Raw genomic sequence first — 24,015 nt, 5'->3', positions numbered from 1 at the left:
GGACATGGCTTCTTCACCCAAAGTTTCTCTCACTGTGAACGAAAAATTGAAAAAATATATTTCACATAATTTTGGGGATTATTTTCGAAGCCGACTACTCTAGCGGTAAATCACCGAAATCATTAATTCTTTTGCAGAATATTCCACGTATAACTTTTGCTTGAGTTGCACTGATATTTTAATATACAGGTTTTTCCTACTTGCCTAAGTTGAAAAGCTCTGCACTCAAGACTGGATATTCCCATAAAGATTCCCATAGAGATCCCCAGCGGACTGACAATGCCCATACGTTGCGTAATGTGTCATTTGCCATAAGTAAAAATAAAAAAAAGGGTAAATTGATATCACTGGTGTAATAAAAATCATTGGACACTCCTGAAAATATTTTAAACTTAATGTAATGTTAAAGAGAAAAAAAAAATTGTCAATCCCCAAACAAGCTTGTATGTTCTTCGGAGCACTGAGCCTCCTAAATGTATCATTAGGGTTGAGCGACCTTGACTTTTTTAGGGTCGAGTCATGTTTCACGAAACCCGACTGTTGGAAAAGTCGAGTCGGGCGAAATCGGCCGATTGCTGCGCAAAGTCGAGGATCGGCCGGAACACGAAACCCTATGCACGTCAATGGGGTTCTTTTTTTTTTTTTTTCCTTTTTTAATCTCTCTCTCTCTCTCTCTCTCTCTCTCTCTCTCTCTCTCTCTCTCTCTCTCTCTCTCTCTCTCTCTCTCTCTCTCTCTCTCTCTCTCTCTCTCTCTCTCTCTCTCTCTCTCTCTCTCTCTCTCTCTCTCTCTCGTTTTACACATTCCAAATCGCTACTGCGCACAAGCGATAAAATGATGATAGGTGTGCACGCCCTAACCCCTATGTCATCACTCTGCCCACGCTCCTTCATTGGCTGTAAAAATGGCGCGAAACGCGACTTTGGCGCCAAGATCGCGTACCGCATGGCCGACCCCACACAGGGATCGGGTCGGGTTTCATGAGACGCCGACTTTACCAAAAGTCGGCGACTTATGAAAATGAACGATCCGTTTCGCTCAACCCTACTCGTCATCATTCATTCTGATTATGAATGCCCCCCTTTATGTAGCCCCTTCCCTTTCTGCACAGCGCTCTTTGCTGCACTTATATTTCAGCTTTCTGATGAGTTTTCGGAGTTGGATGGGACTTATTTTACTTTGAAAATGTAGTCCCTTACAATATACTGTGCAACCTCTATGGCCGCACTGGAGCTTCATAGTAGGTTCCATACATTTTGCTGATGGACGTGCATGGGTAAGGAATGAGCTCACAGGACTGGGACTGTCCTCAGGTCCGCAGGTCTCTGCACTCCAGAAATGAAATCCCCACTCAGCCAAACTCCGGTTGAGGTGTATCACGATTGTGGGCAATCACTCTTGAAACACAGACTGTAAGATTGGTGTTATTTATGGTTTCGTAAGCAATCTGAGCCCCTTTAAAGTGATTATTTTCAATGCATGTAGAAGCTTGTCTGGCCTGATTGCGAAGAAAAAAAAATAAATCATGTACTCTACTTTCTGAGAAGTGCACTGTCACTGCCGAAATCTGGCAGGAGGCGTCACGTGACTGATGCAGCCACAGCCTTCTCATACATTCATAAATTCTTGAGGGTATGTGGACCGAATTTTTGGGTTCTCCAAAAGGAAAAGCCTCAAAAATCGCTTAAAAAATGCTTTTTAAACCGCTTTGCTGCTCATAAATTAAATCTTTTGAGCATTGTTTTTTTATTTTCTTCTCTCTGTTTCCAAAGTTTTGAAAAATTACGGCTGGTAATAAAGGACATGCATGTCACTTCTTAGGAGCAGATTCTATCAGGATCTATTTCAAACTAGTGTCTAATCAAAAGGCTTAAGAAAATGCTCTGGGGGGGAACTCTCCAAAAGCACCTGAAGAACTGTAAAAACTCACACAACACCATAAAAACTGTTTTCTGAAGGAGTTTCCACTAGAAAACTCATCTTTTTTTTTATCACTTCAAAAAAAATAAAATAAAAAAAACTGTGTACAGACGGTGACTACAGCTGCCATGTGATGCCTGCCACGCGATCATGGTGCTGGAAGTCCAGCAATAGAGGACACTGCACTGAGAGTGGAGCTCCTTACGAAGGTGAGTAAAAGTTGTTTTTTTTCCATTTTATTGCACCCTTTTAGTTAAAATGTTTTGCGGTAAACACTATACCCTCTGGAACGAAATCTCTAATCTGTTAATATTGGGAAAACTTCAAATCCAGGTAATATGAAAGAGGAAATTAAGAAGATACTAGAGATTACACATGAAACGCTATGGAACAGGAACATATTTAAACATCAAGTACCACATTTATTTTAGTTTATCTTCTACCATTTAGGATCTAAGTGCAGTACATTAGATAGAGAGGTTGTCCGTGAACGATGGTATGATAAGCCATTGGTATAAGATCGTTGGCAATCACTGATAAGCTGAAATCTGCTCTTGTAGTGGCCGGATATAAGTAATGGGAGATAAACAGCAGCAGACTCCAAACAATGTACGGAGCTGCGGGATAGATTTCAGTTCACCGGAGGTGGTGCTGGGAGTCAGATTCCCACTGATCTCATATTGATGACCTATCCTACCGTTAGGTTTGTTGATCCCTGGACGTACCCTTTTATAGTATTTATCCCTCTTCATACAATCTAGATCAAGACTCTACATTGGTGGAGGCTCCAGATGTAGCAGTTTGAAGTGAAGCCATAGAGTCGTTGGTACAATAGGGCCGATGTTTCCTCCAGACCACATGAAAACGATCAAGATGTTGAGAAAAATCGTCAGGAGAAGTTTCCGAGTGGAGAAGTAAGGGCTTAGCTTTCTCAAGAGTGTAGCCAACAAGCAGCCTATCTCTGGAAATAACCTAAATGTAATGGCATAAGGGAAAAAAGATGAGAACCAGGGTAAAGCAATCCACTATAATAACGAACGGCATAGCTATGAGTAAGGGCAGAGTTAGCCGTATAAATCAGTTCGAGATCGTAACACGGTGCAGACTGGCTGGCAGCTCTCCCGACCATGAAAGCTTCATGTACAGGCGCTTCTCTCAAAATTAGAATATCATCAAAAAGTTAATTTATTTCAGTTCTTCAATACAAAAAGTGAAACTCCTATATAGAGAAATTACGAACAGTGATCTATTTCAAGTGTTTATTTCTGTTAATGTTGATGATTATGGCTTACAGCCAATGAGAACCTAAAAGTCATCTCAGTAAATCAGAACAATTAACAAAAACACCTGCAAAGGCTTCCTAAGTGTTTAAAAAGGTCCCTTAGTCTGTTTCAGTAGTTCCACAATCCTGGAGAAGACTGCCGACTCGACAGATGTCCAGTAGGCAGCCATCGACACACTCCACAAGGAAAGTAAGTTTAGCATTTCATTTGGAAATCAAGGTCCCAGAGTCTGGAGGAAGAGCGGAGAGGCCACAATCCAAGCTGCTGGAGGTCTAGTGTGAAGTTTCCACCACAATCAGTGATGGTTTTGAGAGCCATGTCATCTGCTGGTGTAGGTCTACTGCATTTCATCAAGACTAAAGTCAGCGCAGTCTAAACAAAAAAAGTTAAACCGCACCCCACAAACTAACTATGTCCTTTAAGGACAAAAGGCGCACGTCAAAACCGGGGAGTTCATCCCAGAGCGTATTCCATATCAGAAAGATCAAAAGACAGCGCCTCACAAATGGTGAAAGATCAATCTTACATTTATTCTGCCTCTTGTGGCGACGTTTCGGTCAGGAGACCTTTTTCAAGCACACTAAACAGCGTTCTAACCACCATTACATACACAAAGTACCACCCACCAATTAACACAGATCTTTCTGATAAAGTCAGCGCAGTCGTCCGCCAGGAAATGTTAAGAGCACTTCATGCTTCCCTCTGCCGACAAGCTTTCTGGAGATGTAAATTTCATTGTCCAGCAGGACTTGGCACCTGTCCACACTGCCAAAAGTACCAATACCTGGTACAAACAACAGCAAACTCGCCTGACCTTAACCCTATAGAGAATCTATGGAGTATTGTCAAGAGGAAGATGAGACACCAGACCCAACAATGCAGATGAGCTGAAGGTTGCTGTCAAAGCAACCTGGGCTTCCATAACCCCTCAGCAGGGCCACAGTCTGATCGCCTCCATGCCACGCCGCATTAATACAGTAATTGATGCAAAAGGAGCCCCGACCAAGTATTGAGTGCATTTACTGAACATACATTTCAGTAGGCCAACATTTCGGATTTTAAAATCATTTTTCAAGCTGGTGTTATAAAGTATTCTATATTACTGAGTTAATGACTTTTGGGATTTCATTGGCTGTAAGCCATAATCATCAACATTAACAGAAGTAAACACGTGAAATAGTGCAATATATCAGAACAGCACCTCCGCACAGCTGCGTGTAGCTCAGACCACCATATCTTATTGCTGAACAGTGCTGCACTATAGTGGAATACCCTGTGCAGCAACAGGGTCGGGTGCAGTATCCGAGAGGATGCAAACATGAAATGTCCAAAACCAGCAAGAAAAAAATGGAACGCACTCACCGACCTGATGATTCTGATCCTTTATTCAAACATGGACAAACTCGGCAGGGAGGGGTGTGGAGGATGAAGGACGATGGCCGTTTCGCGCACACAAGCGCTTCTACGGGTCCTAATGACGACAGGAAGTGGGGAGGTCTTTTTACCTGTCCAGGTTCATAGTGAACTCCCACACAATCAGCGTCATAGCAATGAACACCGCCCAGCAGAATGACATAAAGAAAATACCGTGAAACACAATTAAAAACTCTAAAAACAATAAGCACATTCAACATGTCACAGAATACAGATAAATCGTTTACATGCCGCATCATACTCGTAAAAAGACTGCCATATCAATTTTATCATTGAAACCCGTGGGTCCTGTTGCGCATGCGCGTAGGATCCATCTGACCTCCCTTCTCAGGAGGAGTCTATACCAGACAATCTTTTATGTTTTTGCCGTGCCTGCAAGCAAACAAAGGACCCCTATCTACTACCTCCTTTAAGTCCGCATCTTTTCCTAATATGTGCCAATTTCTTCTGACAGCTGACCTAATTTGAGCATCCATTGGTCCATATTTAAAACAGAAAACAAACTTTTTACCATCATTGACCATTTTTGTTCTATTTCCCACGCTACTAAGAAACTCCTTGTCATTATTCTGAGTGGCCCTGTCTAGCCCATGATCCAATACGGATTTTTTCAGCCTTCATCGACTGCCTGGGGACATCCAACACCATGAACATGAAGTTCACGTCGCATTTCGGGGGCTCTGAATTGGAGTTTTTAGATGTCAAACTTAAGGTAGGGCCCAATGGGATCCACACTGAGATATACCGAAAACCATCGGCCTCGAATTCGTTACTATACTATGACAGTGCACATCCGGTGTACACTAAGCATGCTCTCCCATACAGCCAGTTTTTGAGAGTCAAAAGAATTAATAGCAGTGTTGTTGGGTTCAGAGAGCAATCCCAGGAATTATACAAGAGATTCGTAAGACGTGGTTATACTCGGTCGGTACTGGTACTGGATCATGCGCTAGACAGGGCCACTCAGAATAATGACAAGGAGTTTTCTAGTAGCGTGGGGAATAGAACAAAAATGGACAATGATGGAAAAAAGTTTGTTTTCTGTTTTAAATATGGACCAATGGATGCTCAAATTAGGTCAGCTGTCAGAAGAAATTGGCACATATTGGGAAAAGATGCGGACTTAAAGGAGGTAGTAGATAGGGGTCCTTTGTTTGCTTGCAGGCGCGGCAAAAACATAAAAGATTGTCTGGTACGTAACAGTTTTGAGACAAAACGAGAAAATTGGTTGAGAACTGGTACCCCTAAGGGCAACTTTAAGTGTGGCCAATGCAATTTTTGTTCACTTCATCTCATAAGGGATACAGTACAAGTTGGCTCTATCCTTCACCAGGTACGTGATTTTATTTCATGTAGGACCACACATGTCGTATACACAATTATCTGCCCGTGCGGTTTCTTTTACATAGGCAAAACGATTCGGCCTTTATTTGTAAGAATAAGGGAACACCTCAATTCTATATGCACAGGAAAGGGGGTCCCCCGATTAATTCAACACGTAAGAGAGATACACGAGGGTAATGCAAAACTATTACGCTTTGCAGGGTTGGAAAGAATCGACTCACCGCAACACGGAGGAGATTGGCATAGACTCCTCCTGAGAAGGGAGGCCAGATGGATCCTACGCGCATGCGCAACAGGACCCACGGGTTTCAATGATAAAATTGATATGGCAGTCTTTTTATGATGCGGCATGTAAACGATTTATCTGTATTCTGTGACATGTTGAATGTGCTTATTGTTTTTAGAGTTTTTCAATTGTTTCACGGTATTTTCTTTGTCATTCTGTTGGGCGGTGTTCATTGCTACAACGCTGATTGTGTGGGAGTTCACTATGAACCTGGACAGGTAAAAAGACCTCCCCACTTCCTGTCGTCATTAGGACCCGTAGAAGCGCTTGTGTGCGCGAAACGGCCGTTGTCCTTCATCCTACACACCCCTCCCTGCCGAGTTTGTCCATGTTTGAATAAAGGATCAGAATCAACAGGTCGGTGAGTGCGTTCCATTTTTTCTTGCTGGTTTTAAACACGTGAAATAGATCACTCTGTTTGTAATGACTCTATAATGAGTTTCACTTTTTGTATTGAAGAACTGAAATAAATTAACTTCTTGATGATATTCTAATTTTGTGAGAAGCACCTGTATTTCTATGCAGCTTTCACACTCTGGTCTGGAGAGCTGTCGGCCAGTCCAAGCATTGCATTCTGATCTCGGCCCGATTTGTACGGCCGTCTGACCGCCTCCTCAGAGTGTATTGGAGAGCTGCGTGCTGTCACAGGACACATCACAGAATGTATTGTTAATGTGTTTATGCTGCCATATGGGAACAGTGGGGTAAATTCGCTAAAACTGTCTTGAAGGCTATGGACACCTTTCTGTTACATATGTTAGCAGTTAGCTTTAGTTAATGCAATTTTATTAGGTTTCTGACTGCAATCTTCATTCTGTTTTTTTTTAAATGCAGTTTGCAGTCTGATCTTAACTTCAATCTTTTGCGGGAGTGTCTTAAGGTACCTTCACACGAAGCGACGCTGCAGCGATAGCGACAACGATGCCGATCGCTGCAGCGTCGCTGTTTGATCGCTGGGGAGCTGTCACACAGACCGCTCTCCAGCGACCAACGATGCCGAGGTCCCCGGGTAACCAGGGTAAACATCGGGTTGCTAAGCGCAGGGCCGCGCTTAGTAACCCGATGTTTACCCTGGTTACCAGCGTAAAAGTAAAAAAAACAAACAGTACATGCTCACCTGCGCGTCCCCCAGCCTCCGCTTCCTGACACTGACTGAGCTCCGGCCCTAACAGCACAGCGGTGACGTCACCGCTGTGCTTTCACTTTCAGTTTAGGGCCGGCGCTCAGTAAGTGTCAGGAAGCAGAGGCTGGGGGACGCGCAGGTGAGCATGTACTGTTTGTTTTTTTTACTTTTACGCTGGTAACCAGGGTAAACATCGGGTTACTAAGCGCGGCCCTGCGCTTGGTAACCCGATGTTTACCCTGGTTACCAGTGTAAAACATCGCTGGTATCGTTGCTTTTGCTTTCAAACACAACGATACACAGCGATGGGACGACCAAATAAAGTTCTGGACTTTATTCAGCGACCAGCGACATCACAGCAGGATCCTGATCGCTGCTGCGTGTCAAACGAAACGATATCGCTAGCGAGGACGCTGCAACGTCACGGATCGCTAGCGATGTCGTTTCGTGTGAAGGTACCTTTAAGGCCCCGTCTCACTAAGCGATTTACCAACGATCACGACCAGCGATATGACCTGGCCGTGATCGTTGGTAAGTCGCTGTGTGGTCGCTGGGGAGCTGTCACACAGACCGCTCTCCCCAGCGACCAACGATCAGGGGAACGACTTCGGCATCGTTGAAACTGTCTTCAACGATGCCGAAGTCCCCCTGCAGCACCCGGGTAACCAGGGTAAACATCGGGTTACTAAGCGCAGGGCCGCGCTTAGTAACCCGATGTTTACCCTGGTTACCAAAAAAAACAAACAGTACATACTCGCCTTTCGGTGTCCAGGTCCCTTGCCGTCTGCTTCCTGCTCTGACTGAGATCCGGCCGTACAGTGAGAGCAGAGCGCAGCAGTGACGTCACCGCTGCGCTCTCGCTGTACGGCTGCTCAGTCAGAGCAGGAAGCAGACGGCAAGGGACCTGGACACCGAAAGGCGAGTATGTACTGTTTGGTTTTTTTTACATTTACGCTGGTAACCAGGGTAAACATCGGGTTACTAAGCGCGGCCCTGCGCTTAGTAACCCGATGTTTACCCTGGTTACCAGTGAAGACATCGCTGGATCGGTGTCACACACACCGATTCAGCGATGTCAGCGGGGCCTCAACGACCAAAAAAAGGTCCAGGCCATTCCGACACGACCAGCGATCTCACAGCAGGGGCCTGATCGCTGGTACGTGTCACACATAGCGAGATCGCTATGGAGGTCGCTGTTGCGTCACAAAACTAGTGACTCAGCAGCGATCTCGCTAGCGATCTCGCTATGTGAGACGGGGCCTTTAGGCTGGATGTGAGCACTGTGTGTACACAGGATACTGCTATCTCTATTAGCTGATATATTGACACAGGATTTTAAGTGAATACACATGCAATTCTATGTGTGATAAATGATTGGGAAATGACTAACCACTATGCTACCTACCCATGTAGCCTGGACCACCATTTCTGGAACACAGTTGATTATGTTGCATGGCAATTTACCATTGAAGTCTTTTGGAGAGTTAGGGTATGTGCACACTTTGCGGATTCTGCTGCGGATTTTTCCGCAGCAGATTTGGAAAATCCGCAGTGCAAAACCACTGCGGATATTCTCGCAGTTTCTTCTGCGGATTCCTCTGCGGTTTTTCAACTGCACTTTCCTATTGGTGCAGGTTGAAAACCGCTGCGGAATCCGCACAAAGAATTGACATGCTGCAGAAAATAATCCGCTGCGTTTCTGTGTGGATTTTTCCGCAGCATGTGCACAGTGTTTTTTTTTTTCCATAGGTTTACATGGTACTGTAAACTTTGGGAAAACTGGTGCGGATTCGCAGCGTCAAATCCACTGCGGATCCGCAGCAAAATCCGCAGCGTGTGCACATACCCTTAAACTTCCCATCAAGCTCCATGTGGGGAAGTTTCTAATTGGATACTAAATCATTGTTCATAAAGCTTATAACAGAGATATGGAGAGAAAGCTATAAAATACTGAATAAATATTACAGATCGTGTGTGACAGCACAGCAATGAAGAAGCAGTACCTTCCATTTACCGTGATACAGGGGAAGAATAAGTATTTAATACACTGCCGATTTTGCAAGTTTTCCTAACTACAAACAATGGAGAGGTCTGTAATTTTTATCGTAGGAGCACTTTAACTGTGAGATACAGAATCTAAAAATAAAAAACAGAAAATCACATTGTATGATGTTTACATAATGAATTTGCATTTTATTGCCTGAAATAAGTATTTGATTACCTACCAACCAGCAAGAAGTCTGGCCCTCACAGACCTGTTATTTTTTCTTTAAAAATCCCTCTTAGGGTATGTGTCCACGTTCAGGTTTGCTTCAGGCTTTGGTCAGGATTTTATGCAGGTAAAATCCTGACCAAAAATGCACCTGAGGTCACTGGCAGGTCACCTGCGGTGTTCCTGCGTGTTTTGCTCATTGTAGCAACATGCTGCGTTCTGAAAAAGCGCACCGCATGTGCGTTTTTGCGGGAATAACGCATGTGTTGTTTAATGCACAGTGGAGACGGGATTTCATTAAATCCCCTCCACTATGCTGTAACATCTGGACGCTGCGTTTTTGACGCTGCGGCTCAACGCTGCGTCAAAAACGCAGCGTTTCCTGAACGTGGACACATACCCTTACTCTGCACTCATTACCTGTATAAAAGACACCTGTCCACACACTCAATCACACTCCTGCCTCTCCACCATGGGCAAGACCAAAGATCTGTCTAAGGACACCAGGGACAAAATTGTAGACCCCCACAAGGCTGGGATGGGCTACAGGACAATGTGCAAGCAGCTTGGTGAGAAGGCCACAACTGTTGGCACAATTATTAGAAAATGGAAGAAACACAAGATGACTGTCAATCTTTCTTGGTCTGGGGCTCCAATGAAGTTCTCGCCTTGTGTGGTAAGGATGATTCTGAGACAGGTCAGGAATCCGCCCAGAACTACAAAGGAGAACCTGGTCAATGACCTGAAGAGATCTGGGACCACAGTATCAAACATTACCGTTAGTAGCACACTACGCCGTCATGGATTAATATCCTGCAGGGCACAAAGGTCCCCCTGCTCACGCCAGCACATGTCCAGGCCCGTTTGAAGTTCACCAATGACCATCTGGATGATCCAGAAGAGGCATGGGAAAAGGTCATGTGGTCAGATGAGACCCAAATAGCACTTTTTGGCATCAACTCCTCTCGCCGTGTTTAGAAGAAGGATGAGTACAACCCCAACAACATCATCCCAAACGTGAAGCATGGTGGGGGAAACCTACTTTGAGGTTGCTTTTCTGCAAAGGGGACAGGAACGACTGCACTGTATAGAAGGGAGGATGGATGCAGTCATATATTGAGAGATTTAGGCCAACAAACTCCTTCTCTCAGTAAGAGCATTGAAGATGGGTCATGGCTGGGTCTTCCTCAAGACAATGACCCAAAACACACAGCCAGGGCAACTAAGGAGTAGCTCCGTAAGAAACATTTCCAGGTCCTGGAGTGGCATAGCGAGTCTCCAGACCTGAACCCAGTAGAAAATCTTTCCAGGGAGCTGAAACTCAATGTTGCCCAGTGACTGCCTGAAAACCTGAAAGATCTGGAGAAGATCGGTATGGAGGAGTGGGCCAAAATCCCTGCTGCAGTGTGTGCAAACTTGGCCAAGAACTACAGGAAGCGTGTGACCTCTGTAATTGCAAACAAAGGTTTCTGTACCAAATATTAAGTTCTGTTTTTCTATTGTAGCAAAAATGCAAATTCATTATGTAAAAATCATACAATGTGATCTTCTGTTTTTTATTTTTAGATTCTGTCTCTCACAGTTGAAGTGTATCTACGATAAAAATTACAGGCCTCTCCATTCTTTGTAGGTGGCAAAACTTGCAAAATTAACAGTGTATCAAATACTTATTTTCGCCACTGTATGCATATTTTTTACTTTTTGCCTAAGATAAAAGGAAATGTGTGATCTTTAACTTTAAGCATTCCCGAGATCATTTCATCTTTAACTTGTATAACTGTTCACAATAACAGTAATTTTGATCAGGGGTGCCCAAACTTTTACATCCTGTGGAAAGTTTGTCACGGGGTATCTCCTTAATGATCATTGCTTGCTGAAAACTGCAACTACGACTGTAAAGTGTTTTCCAAAAAACACCCAGTAAGTTAAAAATGAACAAAAAAAATTCAATCCTTACATGGAAGCTGACGTATCACAACTCTGAATGTAAACGTTCACTTACCAGGTGATACAGTCTCCAGATGATACACCATCTTGTGTTCTCTGCCGATGTCTCTGGGGCACAGCAAGCTGGTTGTTCACAGGCAGCAATGACCACTCGGTAGACAACCTGTTTGTTAATAGAATGGTTTACTGCATGCATACACTTTTCCTTTAACAATGGATGTTGACGATATCAATTTAGTTCTCAGTTGTCACTGATGCACTAGAAAGTATAGAAGCGGACGCGGTATATGAAATGCAAACAGATTTCACAATACTCAATTTCTGGATTCCAACAAATACTGCACGTGTTGCCTGCCACATATATGTATGTTCTATTGTGTGGTACAGACTAATAGAAAAATCCTCCATAAAAAGAATCTGGGGCATGTGAAGGTACAATGGAGGTCATATATCTGCCCTAATACTTCTCCTTACAAAAGGCCTAAAGGTGCTAGAACTAGATTTATTGTTGGGTACATGCCAGTTCACACATTTCCTAGGTGAATTTTATACAGCTTGTCCTGTAGTGATAATCTCCTGATAAAACATTGTTTGTATTGAAACAGCGACATACAGCCCAGTAAGTGACACATCGCTGGGATATGACTCTCAGCCCCAGCATCATGCTGCTCTCTAATTACTTTAGCAGTAGAGATATTCAAATTTATTTGAGTGGTATTGACTTCTACTCAAATATCCAAAAATGAATGGTACCCTATAGAGATTGGCTAAAGGGAGCGATGTCCTGCAGGATGATATCATATATAGAGGGCTTGAGAAGAGAGGAGTGATCTACTGCAGGATGGTAAAGTATAGAAAGGGACTGAGCGAAACGGTGTCTTCCAGGATGCAGATGCCAGGAAAGGTCAAAGAGCACCGGAGCCTCCGCCCCACTGGACTTTGCTCTGACCTGGTCAGGGAATAGAAGCACACTTGTCGGGAAACACGGTCTGGATGACATAGGGACGCGTCATCCACACGAAGCAAGAAGGAGGACAGTATCGCAAGAAGAAGGGAGGCACCGGACCAAGAAGAGTGACACCCCTCAAACCGGACCTGCCCGCATGTGAGTATAATGAAAGGTCTTTCTCTTCTCTTGCAGGTTGGGTTGAGGGCATATATACAACATTATAGAAAGCTGTATATCAGGCCTGAAAAGTGGTGGCTGTACATCAGCTCGGTCAGACCCGATGACAGGTTCCCTTTAAGGCCTTTTTATGGCATTGCCCACATGGTCTCCAGACCAATCTACAGTTAATATTGCATTCAAGACAAAAGCAAGATTAATCGCTGAAGAGAATCAACCTCTATTCCAACCTCTGCACTGACGTGGGCACTGTTAAGAGTGTTTGCATGGACAAGCTTGGCACCCAGTCAGTCCATCTACTGGATTCCAGGGGCTGCCCTGGCCTTCAACCTTTCATCCCTGTATAGGGATCTAGACTTACATAGGATCCTTGGGTTGGGGCCAAGTAATAGGCTAATGGCTGATGGAGCAAGCTGGTCGAAAGAAAGGTCATTACCAGGAAGTCAAAGTGAGAAACAAAATTTAAAGTCAGAAGAATTGTCAGAAAACAGGCCGAGGTCAGAACGGGAATGAAATAAGCAGAACAGGAGATGAGCAGCAATGTTCCATTAACAACAGTTGGGAGAGAATTACTCCAACCATTTCACACACACCCATACTACCAGACTGGCTTGCACCACTAGTCTATGAGGCTGGACCAAGACTTAACACCCAGAGTCTTAACATCGTCTCCATTACCATCTCCGTCCACAGAATGAATATAGTGGTGCCTGGTGACAGAAGCATACATCGCACGAGCAGGTGCAGGAAATGTGACAGAGGCTTTGAGAGCTTTAGCAGAACGTCTTGAAGAAACTTTCATGAGGGAGCATCACAAAGGTCCTACTCCCGGGATTATGGAGTAAGGTGGCATAATGTACGGTAGTCAAACCCCTCTAGTCTTCATTCCAGGTACTGTAACAGCTCGGCGTTACATTGGTTTGGTTGTGGAACTAGTGGTGCGGTCATTTCTCCAAAGTGTTCCAGGAGCTGTTTTTCAACACAAGAACGCCATGTCCATGTTGCTCGTGTTACTGTGAGCAGCCTGCGTGGACTACACGTGCTCCCATGGCTTGAGGAGGATCTGGACTTGTTTCTCTTCAAGTACATATGAGACATCATTGGTCAGCAAGTGCACAGGAGCTGCCAGCAGCAAATATTAATAATTTGCCCAATTGCATTCAGAGAGGCTAAACATTCCTCTGACAATGATTAATAACCTCTTTGATAGCGTAACTGTAACTGTGGGAACTTGGTGGCGCTCATACTCCATAATGAATAAATCAAAATGTTTGGTAAATTTTGTTTTAGTTTTTTCATTAATTGCCGATCAGTAATGTATCCATCCTGTGATTTCCATCATACCATAGCTTTTCCTTCTTGGTGTTGTAAGACTTGTTATATAGTCCATATTGACTATTAGGATTGCTGCTTCCAATAGGTGGCGCTACAGTTCTAGTCCTTTTTCTCTCTAAAGATACAATTTGCATGGCGTATAAGTCTCCTCACTCTAACATGCCAGGCTCGGCTTGTCACTCTCCACAAGGAGAAACGTTACTCCTTAGTCCAAGTCCAGAGCCTCTCACCTAGCCAAATCAAATCTCATACTTTGAACTGAAGAGGGGCAATACCCCGAAACACAGTGTCTGCAAATTGAGTTTTTGGTTTGGCTTTTTTCCTAACACATATCGCGAGGCTTGTTATAGAGTCAGTATTGACTTTTAGGATCGCTACTTCCAATAGGCGACAATAGAGTTCTAGTCCTCTTCCTCTCTGAAGAGACAATTTGCATATTTAATTAGTAAAGAAACAAATCTAGCCACTACATTTCCTTTTAAAGAACCTAATGAACCAGAATGAAGAACGTTGGAGATGATACCTTGTGTTCTGCGGGAGGGACAGCTTGTTTTTAGTGTTGATCTTCTTTGCTCCATTTATCTTGCTTACGTAGGTTTCCCACGCACACTTAAGATGGGTCAAGCAGCTGAGGCCTTTTAGCAAGATAGCGCTGTCCTCTTCCAGCTGCACTTTCAGAAAAAGAGGCATGAACATGAACAATTCATTGAGCTACTGACCATATTATACTGATATATTCTCCATAAATACTCAGCCAGTGCAATAGTCACTTATTGTACTTACATTATTCCACAGATCATTTATCTTGCAACCCACAAAATCTCTTTATTCCATAAGGACAATTCTTTCTTATTTGCAAGATCTTACTGATCTTGACCCTAAACTTACAAAACAATCCAGGTTAAGTTTTCTAACAGGATTGTAGAGACCTGTGGGCAAACATGTCTGCGCGGGCCCAAGGAGCGTTTACACCGCACAACGCGCACTGTTAAACGACCGTCATCTAGCAACGTGCCTTCTGGTTGGTGATCATTTAATAACCTGTTTACACAGGCCGACCGTGCATCCGAAGGGTGCTGAACGGTTTGTTCAATACGCTGTCATCCTGTTTACACGAGACGATGCACTGTTGAGAATGAAGATCTTTTGTTCAGCACCAAACATCAGTGCATTATTTATTTTTGGATTGCACCATTATTGTGAAACAAGTTTTTCTGTTTCGCAATAATTGTGCGGTGTAAATGGACCTTTAAAGCTTTTCACGGACCCCGAAGTCTACTCCAAACAATAAATCAAAAAAGACGCAGTGTATAGTGACACCATAAAAAAAACAAAAACACAGCCTATAACTGATGACAAACACAGTAAAACACAGCCTAGAAACAAGTATACTGTTAGCACTACTATATCATCACATAACACATAGTCTGGTAATAAAGACAGAGGGCCTGAATCCTCATTTGCGGGGTTTTTTTTCCAAGTCACTTTTTGTTTGTCTTGTGGTATTCATTCACTTCTTCGAAATGGCACACCTGGTTCAAAATTGCTCTTTATTTTTGTCTTTAACTTATTTTTTGCCAGTTTCTAGTGCAAAATGTTCTTTTTACAGGCTAGAAATAGCCACAAACGTTATTATGGCAGCAGCTTCATAAGTATATATGAGGTTGCTGCGTCCAGGTCAGTAAACCCCCGGTTGCTCCGTGCATCACTGTCCGTGATCAGACCGTGACAAACCGATATGTGGCTTTTGCCGAGACGAATTCCACTACAGAAGCAGCCATGAAAACCCATGAAAGATCAGAAAACACTCAAAAGAATAAACATATCCATTTCTATGTAAGAACAACTTGCGGTGCACATGTTCAGGCTTTTGAGTGTCTTTTAATCACTTCAGGTTTCTAAAAACACCAAGCATTTAAAAGAAGCATTTTTTGCTCAAAACACAATACTAGTCAACGGGAAAGATCAATGGATGCCTAGATGTTTTTCTTAAGTAAAAACGCTCCAAAAGACTCTAGCGGTTTCTTTTTCATTTATAGGAATAAAACAAACTACTGCAAAGATTGGCAAAATTAACGGAAAAATGCCCGAGAAACGACAAAAAAGAAGAACACAAAAGATTCTTCAGGGAAAAAACAAAGTTTCCTAAAGCGTGTCCTGCTTGAGAAACTCATCGGGTTCACTTGGGTTTAAAAGACCCTAAAACTGTTTCAACTGTTGTGAATCTTGTAGTAACACAAAAACGATGCAACTTTTGGTGTTTTTAGAACCGCCTCACCAACTTTTTTTTAAAAAGGTGTGGAGCTAAAATGGAAGGAGCATGTCATTGTGCCATGATCTCCGTAGATGGCAGTTTATAAATTAAGGCCTAGCCTAAAGTCTCATCACAGATTAGAAATAAGAGAAAGACAGTCACTGTTGTGTTCTCGGACGGAGTTTTGGTTACACTGCCTTATTATTTTCTCCTGCTTATCCAACAATGACTAAGATGTAGAAGAAGGGCTTGTTGTATTGACCCCATAACACTTGCATACATCCCTACTGAGGGTTAACAAACATGGGGTGCTGTTAATTGTTGAAAATGTTTCATGTAGTTTTCTGTCTGGCCTAGATCATTTACTCCAGCCCTTACTTGTGGCAGCTTTTTCTTTTTATATAAACTTACGTATGTAGCTTGCTGACCAGAAGAAGTGATTTGATGCAAGTTGGTCAGTAATAGATCAACTTCTTGCTTTAGTTGAATAAGCTATAAGAAATAAAAAAAATAAATCTAAATATTTCTATTTGTAAATGATGATACTTCATTAAGATCTTCAGGGTTAAATCATGCTTTAGATAGATAGTTAATAGATAGATGATAGATAGATAATAGATATGAAATAGATGATAGATATGAGATAGATAGATAGATAGATAGATAATAGATATGAAATAGATAACACATAGATAATAGATAGAATAGATAGTGCACATGTGAAGGCGCTCTTCGACCTGTCCCGGTACATGGGCACTGCAGTGCTTTATTTTGCCCTAGTCAGGGCAGAGAAGTACGCCTGCCCAGGAGCGCGATGCTGGGGAAATTGTGTAGATGACGTAAGGACTAGTGATGAGCGAGTATACTCGTTGCTTGGGTTTTCTAGTGGTCTCCCGAGTATTTATGACTGCTCGGAGATTTAGTTTTTGTCACCTCAGCTGCATGATTTACGGCTGCTAGGCAGGCTGAATACATGTGTGGGATGCCTGGTTGCTAGGGAATCCCCACTTGTAATCAAGCTGTGTAGCAACCGCAAATCATCCAGCTGCGGCAAGGAAAACTAAATCTGAGCAGTCATAAATACTCGGAGGTCACCCGAGCGTGCTCTGGAAAACCCGAGCAATGAGTACACTCGCTCATCACTAGTAAGGATGTGTTATCCGCGCGAAGCACGAAGGAGGATAGCATCGCAAGAAGAAGGGAGGTGCCAGACCAAGACCATTGTATAGTAAATTTACCGCACTCCCTAAGTGGAATATCTTATGCAGAAATGTAGATTTTGAAATGCTAATTTATTCAAATACAAATAGAATCAATCATATACATCGGATCAAACAAAGGGTAGCTAATACAATATGTACATGCAACACAAAATGGTGTCGTTTCGACCCTCCCGGGTCTTAGTCTAAGGTCGCTTAATCCAGGTACTGTGAGTGACTCTTTTTGGAGCAAGGTGTCCCTGTAATATCCAGGGGCGGTTATAGCTGATTGAATGTGCGACCTGGTTGGTGATCCGTTCAAAATGAAAACCTTAATAGATAGCCTTTGGTCTAAGCGGCGCATCTGCGTCTTGCTTATAGAAATGAAAGCCTTGTGAGATGAATGAGCGGCGCTCCTGCGTCCTGCTGTGTGATGTCACCCTGTTATTAGACCTCACGGTCTGTCATACCAGCACCCCGACCTACCATAGAGTGCAGGCCAATATTTAGATTTAAGACCAAGACCATTGACACCCCTCAGACCGGACCATCCCGCAGGTGAATATAATAAAAGATCTTTTTCTTGTCTTGGAGGTCGGGTTGGGGGCATATACATAGCATATTAGATTGCTGTATATCAGGCCTGAAACGTGGAGGCCTTATCTCATATTGGTCACACCTGGTGACAGGTTCACTTTAAACACAAGGGAGGTCTTGAATATGATGCAGATACCAGGTGAACGGCGCTCCTGTGGAGCGGATATAGCGGTTGAAAAATGTGTAAAACTTTAAAATTAAATAAAATAATTTATTAAAAAAAAAAACACAACACGTTCTGGCTGTACCCTACCTTCCTCCGGTGCCTAAAGCTTAAGACAACTGAGGTAGGCTTCATAAAGCTAAAATGTGTCGTGTTTTTTTAATACATTTTATTTTTTGGTATAATTTTCATCCGCTATTTGCACTTGAGGATTTTCCAGCAGCACACCAGGTTGGCTACACCTGTTGAATCTAGCTTATGTATTTTTGTAGTTGTGCCCTAATATGCAAAATTTCATCAGGTGGGAAATGACCCTTTCTTTAATTTTAACATTTTTTATTATACTACTCAGAAAGTGCTATTTTTTCTTTGTCTTCCCTCAAGGGAAATCCACTATTGGGAGATCATGAAGTCAGATGTAGTCAGGATCACAAGCCGGGGCAAGGTCAGGCTTACACAACGGTAGAATAGAGTACAATGAGTAAGCCAAGCACCATATCTAGATTTCCCAGCAGTAAGCTGGGAGGTTAAGTAGAGTGTGGTACACCCCTTTTGGCCAGCTGATTATTCCTGCTTAGTTGCTGGACAGCAACACATCCCCTTCCCTTCTGCCTGGCTTATCTGCATGATAAATCCCAACCACACCAATATTCCAAACTAGTCAGCACCTGCACCTCCCAGGCCATGACATCTCCAGAATGAATCTGGTGATGGAAGTAGATGCTCATTGTGCAGGTCCGGATAGAGATTTGACAATGGGCATACAATAAAAGAAAAATGTTTTTTTTAACTAAGAAGCTTTGAAGTGCTGCCTTCTCTATTGGAACATATCATTGCCAGTACTGCTTTAAATTCTTGTAGATAGCAAGAAAAAAGGATTCCTTTACCTCTGTTTCCGTGTCTGTCCAGATATCCTCGTCAATTTTGTCCATCTCAATAGAACAATCAGATGTACGATACACAGGATCAGGCAGCTGTAAGTCTGGATTGGAGCTAGACTGGAAAAACTCAAAATTCAATGAAATGTCCTTTGTTTTTTTATCACAGCTATTAGTTGTACAGAATTTGTTAATTCCTAATGCAGTCATACATTTAGACTTTATGGGATTTCAGCTACAGTAATGCATCGAAAGGGATTTAATGGTGAAATCACCAGAACACTATCTCCTCTAAAACCCACATATCCTGATGTACATGATAAAATAATGCGAATAAATCATTGTTAAATATCTGGACTTTATGACAACTTGACTTTATTTGATAATATGATAAATAAACAATCAGCAAATCAATTTATTTAAACATTACATTGTTTGATCCCCAAAACTCCATCCAAAGAGCCGCCTGCTAGAGGTCTCCCTTATGTGTATCTTGACCAGCAGATATGATGAGATGCCGGTGTATATAGACCGGCAGACATGAGATGCTTGTGTATATAGACTAGGAGATAGGATGAGATGCCGGTGTATATAGACTGGCAGACATGAGATGCCGGTGTATATAGACCAGCAGACATGAGATGCTGGTGTATATAGACTAGGAGATAGGATGAGATTCCGGTGTCTATTGATCAGGAGATAGGATGAGATGCCGGTGTATATAGACCAGGAGATAAGATGAGATGCCGGTGTATATAGACTAGGAGATAGGATGAGATGCCGGTGTCTATAGACTAGGAGATAAGATGAGATGCCGGTGTCTATAGACTAGGAGATAAGATGAGATGCCGGTGTCTATAGACCAGGAGATAGGATGAGATGCCGGTGTCTATAGACTAGGACAGTGATGGGCAACCTTTTGAGCTCGGTGTGTCAAAATTCGCCAAAAAACCGAGCATAACTTGGGTGGTGTGTCACCTTGATAAAAAAACATAATTTTGCGACATGTATAGTTTAAATAACAAATATGTATAATTAGAATTAACTTACCTGCTTAGTGACTTCTTTGTTCATCTGTCAGTTGGTTTCTTTTGTTGGTCTTGCTATTATTTAACTTGTGTGGGGTGCCGTGAACTAAGATAAGTGAGGGGGAGGGGGAATTCTTCCAGTGATGGCGAACCTGTGGCACTCCAGCTGTTGCAAAACTACAATTCCCATCATGTCTTCACAGCCAAAGCCTTTGCTTTGAATGTCCAGCCATGATGGGAATTGTAGTTTTGCAACAGCTGGACTGCCACAGGTTCGCCATCACTGATGCCTCCCTCTCACTTATCTCAGTAATGGCCAATGACACCCCACAGTTCACTGGATGATGGTTGCTGTAGTAGTCACAGGGCCTCCAGACAGCAATCACAGGGCCTGAGTCCAGACAGCAATCACAGGGCCTGAGTCCAGACAGCAATCACAGGGCCTGAGTCCAGACAGCTATCACAGGGCCTGAGTCCAGACAGCTATCACAGGGCCTGAGTCCAGACAGCTATCACAGGGCCTGAGTCCAGACAGCTATCACAGGGCCTCCAGACAGCAATCACAGGGCCTGAGTCCAGACAGCTATCACAGGGCCTGAGTCCAGACAGCAATCACAGGGCCTGAGTCCAGACAGCAATCACAGGGCCTGAGTCCAGACAGCTATCACAGGGCCTGAGTCCAGACAGCTATCACAGGGCCTCCAGACAGCTATCTCCTCAGGCCTCAGAAGTGCAGCCTGGGACTTCTGGTCGGTGCAGCCTGGGACTTCTGGTCGGCGCAGCAGGGAGCAGCGCAATGTCGCCCAAACAACACAGATCCGACGCAGAGGCCTGGGACTTCCGGGAGCTGCGCCTGGCCTACCGGAAGTCCCAGGCCTAGACGCTCTGCACCGGAGCTCTGTTGTTTGGACCCACAGACCTCCTGCATGGCATCCGATCCGATAAAAAATCGGATCGGATGCCACTGTTTACTTTAGCATTCCGATACCGCAAGTATCGGGTATCGGCCGATATTTGCTGTATCGGAATTCCGATACCGAGATCCGATACTTTTGTGGTATCGGGTATCGGTATCGAAACAACATTAATGTGTGTAAAATAAAGAATTAAAATAAAAAATATTGCTATACTCACCTCTCCGACGCAGCCTGGACGTCCGCGAGGGAACCGGCAGCGTTGTTTGCTTAAAAATCGCGGTTTTCCTTCCTTACTTGAAGTCCCGGCTTGTGATTGGTTGCGTGCCGCCCATGTGACCGAGACGCGACCAATCACAGCAAGCCGTGACGTAATTTTAGGTCCTTCAGGATTTTAAAATTACGTTCCGGCGTTGTGATTGGTTGCGTGCGGTCACATGGGCGACGCAACCAATCACAACGCCGGAACGTAATTTTAAAATCCTGAAGGACCTAAAATTACGTCACGGCTTGCTGTGATTGGTCGCGTCTCGGTCACATGGGCGGCACGCAACCAATCACAAGCCGGGACTTCAAGTAAGGAAGGAAAACCGCGATTTTTAAGCAAACAACGCTGCCAGTTCCCTCGCGGACGTCCAGGCTGCGTCGGAGAGGTGAGTATAGCAATATTTTTTATTTTAATTCTTTATTTTACATATTAATATGGTTCCCAGGGCCTGAAGGAGAGTTTCCTCTCCTTCAGACCCTGGGAAAGAAGCAATTTCTATGGGGCCGCGGCCGGCGTGTCACTGAAAATGACTACGCGTGTCAGCACTGACACGCGTGTCATAGGTTCGCCATCACTGGACTAGGAGATAGGATGAGATGCCGGTGTATATAGACCAGGTGATAGGATGATATGTCGGTGTCTATAGACCAGGAGAAAGGATGAGATGCCGGTAAATATAGACCAGGAGATAAGATGAGATGCTGGTGTATATAGACCAGGAGATAGGATGAGATTTGCCGGTGTATATAGACCAGGAGATAGGATGAGAAGCCGGTGCCTATAGACCAGGAGATAAGATGAGATGCCGGTGTATATAGACCAGGAGATAGGATGAGATGCCGGTGTATATAGACCAGGAGATAGGATGAGATGCCGGTGTATATAGACTGGCAGACATGAGATGCCGGTGTATATAGACCGGCAGACATGAGATGCTGGTGTATATAGACTAGGAGATAGGATGAGATTCCGGTGTCTATTGATCAGGAGATAGGATGAGATGCCGGTGTATATAGACCAGGAGATAAGATGAGATGCCGGTGTATATAGACTAGGAGATAGGATGAGATGCCGGTGTCTATAGACTAGGAGATAAGATGAGATGCCGGTGTCTATAGACTAGGAGATAGGATGAGATGCCGGTGTCTATTGATCAGGAGATAGGATGAGATGCCGGTGTATATAGACGGGCAGACATCAGATGCTGGTGTATATAGACTAGGAGATAGGATGAGATGCCGGTGTCTATAGACTAGGAGATAGGATGAGATGCCGGTGTCTATAGACTAGGAGATAGGATGAGATGCCGATGTATATAGACGGGCAGACATCAGATGCTGGTGTATATAGACTAGGAGATAGGATGAGATGCCGGTGTCTATAGACTAGGAGATAGGATGAGATGCCGGTGTCTATAGACTAGGAGATAGGATGAGATGCCGGTGTCTATAGACTAGGAGATAGGATGAGATGCCGGTGTCTATAGACTAGGAGATAGGATGAGATGCCGATGTATATAGACGGGCAGACATTAGATGCTGGTGTATATAGACCAGGAGATAGGATGAGATGCCTGTGTATATAGACTGGCAGACATGAGATGCCGGTGTATATAGACCAGCAGACATGAGATGCTGGTGTATATAGACTAGGAGATAGGATGAGATGCCGGTGTCTATTGATCAGGAGATAGGATGAGATGCCGGTGTATATAGACCAGGAGATAAGATGAGATGCCGGTGTATATAGACTAGGAGATAGGATGAGATGCCGGTGTCTATAGACTAGGAGATAAGATGAGATGCCGGTGTCTATAGACTAGGAGATAAGATGAGATGCCGGTGTCTATAGACCAGGAGATAGGATGAGATGCCGGTGTCTATAGACTAGGAGATAGGATGAGATGCCGGTGTCTATAGATCAGGAGATACGATGAGATGTCGGTGTCTATAGACCAGGAGATAGGATGAAATGCCGGTGTATATAGACCAGGTGATAGGATGATATGTCGGTGTCTATAGACCAGGAGAAAGGATGAGATGCCGGTAAATATAGACCAGGAGATAAGATGAGATGCTGGTGTATATAGACCAGGAGATAGGATGAGATGCCGGTGTATATAGACCAGGAGATAGGATGAGAAGCCGGTGCCTATAGACCAGGAGATAAGATGAGATGCCGGTGTATATAGACCAGGAGATAGGATGAGATGCCGGTGTATATCGACTGGCTGACATGATGAGATGCCGGTGTATATCGACTGGCTGACATGATGAGATGCCGGTGTATATGGACTGGCAGACAGGATAAGATGTCGGCATATATAGACGGGCAGACAGGATGAGATGCTGGTGTATACAGACCAATTGACAGCAGCAGTTAAGTGGTTAAGCAGCAGCGATTGGAGCTAGCTTAAAGGCAGATGCTGGCTGTATAATGATGTCCGTGTCTGCTCGGGATGGAGTGGGCTCAGCTCTTGAGCTTGAATTGTGTTGTCTGCTCTTGTTGGAATACACGTTTTAATATTATTGAAGTAGAAACCTGGACTTGGTTTTATTTAGAGTGATCCCCCCCTCCTCCCGAGTGATATCCCTGCTTGTTTCTTGGCTTGGTACGAAAAGTTGTATATACAGTAGACATTATAGGGAAAGATTGTAGAGAGAGCCAAGTTGGTGTAGGGAGACTTATAAGCCATTCAAGGTTCCC

General features: G+C 43.8%; 1 protein-coding gene across 4 annotated transcripts in view; it reads right to left on the bottom strand.

Annotated features, from left to right (window-relative positions):
• Positions 1–1,707: 1,707 nt before the first annotated feature.
• The window catches only part of KASH5 (KASH domain containing 5), a 108,689-nt gene continuing 86,381 nt past the window's right edge, over positions 1,708–24,015 (bottom strand). For 2 of the 4 annotated variants that reach the window (XM_077259641.1, XM_077259640.1), the window contains exons 15-19: positions 19,109–19,219; positions 16,674–16,754; positions 14,532–14,674; positions 11,603–11,710; positions 1,709–2,890 (exon numbers count right to left, since the gene is read on the bottom strand). In XM_077259641.1, coding sequence (XP_077115756.1) covers positions 2,689–2,890; positions 11,603–11,710; positions 14,532–14,674; positions 16,674–16,754; positions 19,109–19,219 — 645 coding nt within the window. In that variant the 3' untranslated portion in view covers positions 1,709–2,688. Of the gene's footprint in view, positions 2,891–11,602; positions 11,711–14,531; positions 14,680–16,673; positions 16,755–19,108; positions 19,220–24,015 lie in introns of those variants that run through there. The other 2 variants (XM_077259642.1, XR_013214571.1) reach the window with 2 other exon arrangements.

This window comes from Ranitomeya variabilis, chromosome 4 (assembly GCF_051348905.1).
Source record: "Ranitomeya variabilis isolate aRanVar5 chromosome 4, aRanVar5.hap1, whole genome shotgun sequence".
Taxonomy (NCBI): Eukaryota; Metazoa; Chordata; class Amphibia; order Anura; family Dendrobatidae; genus Ranitomeya; species Ranitomeya variabilis.
Note: the sequence above shows the minus strand (reverse complement) of the source record. Positions and strands in the feature narration are given on the sequence as shown.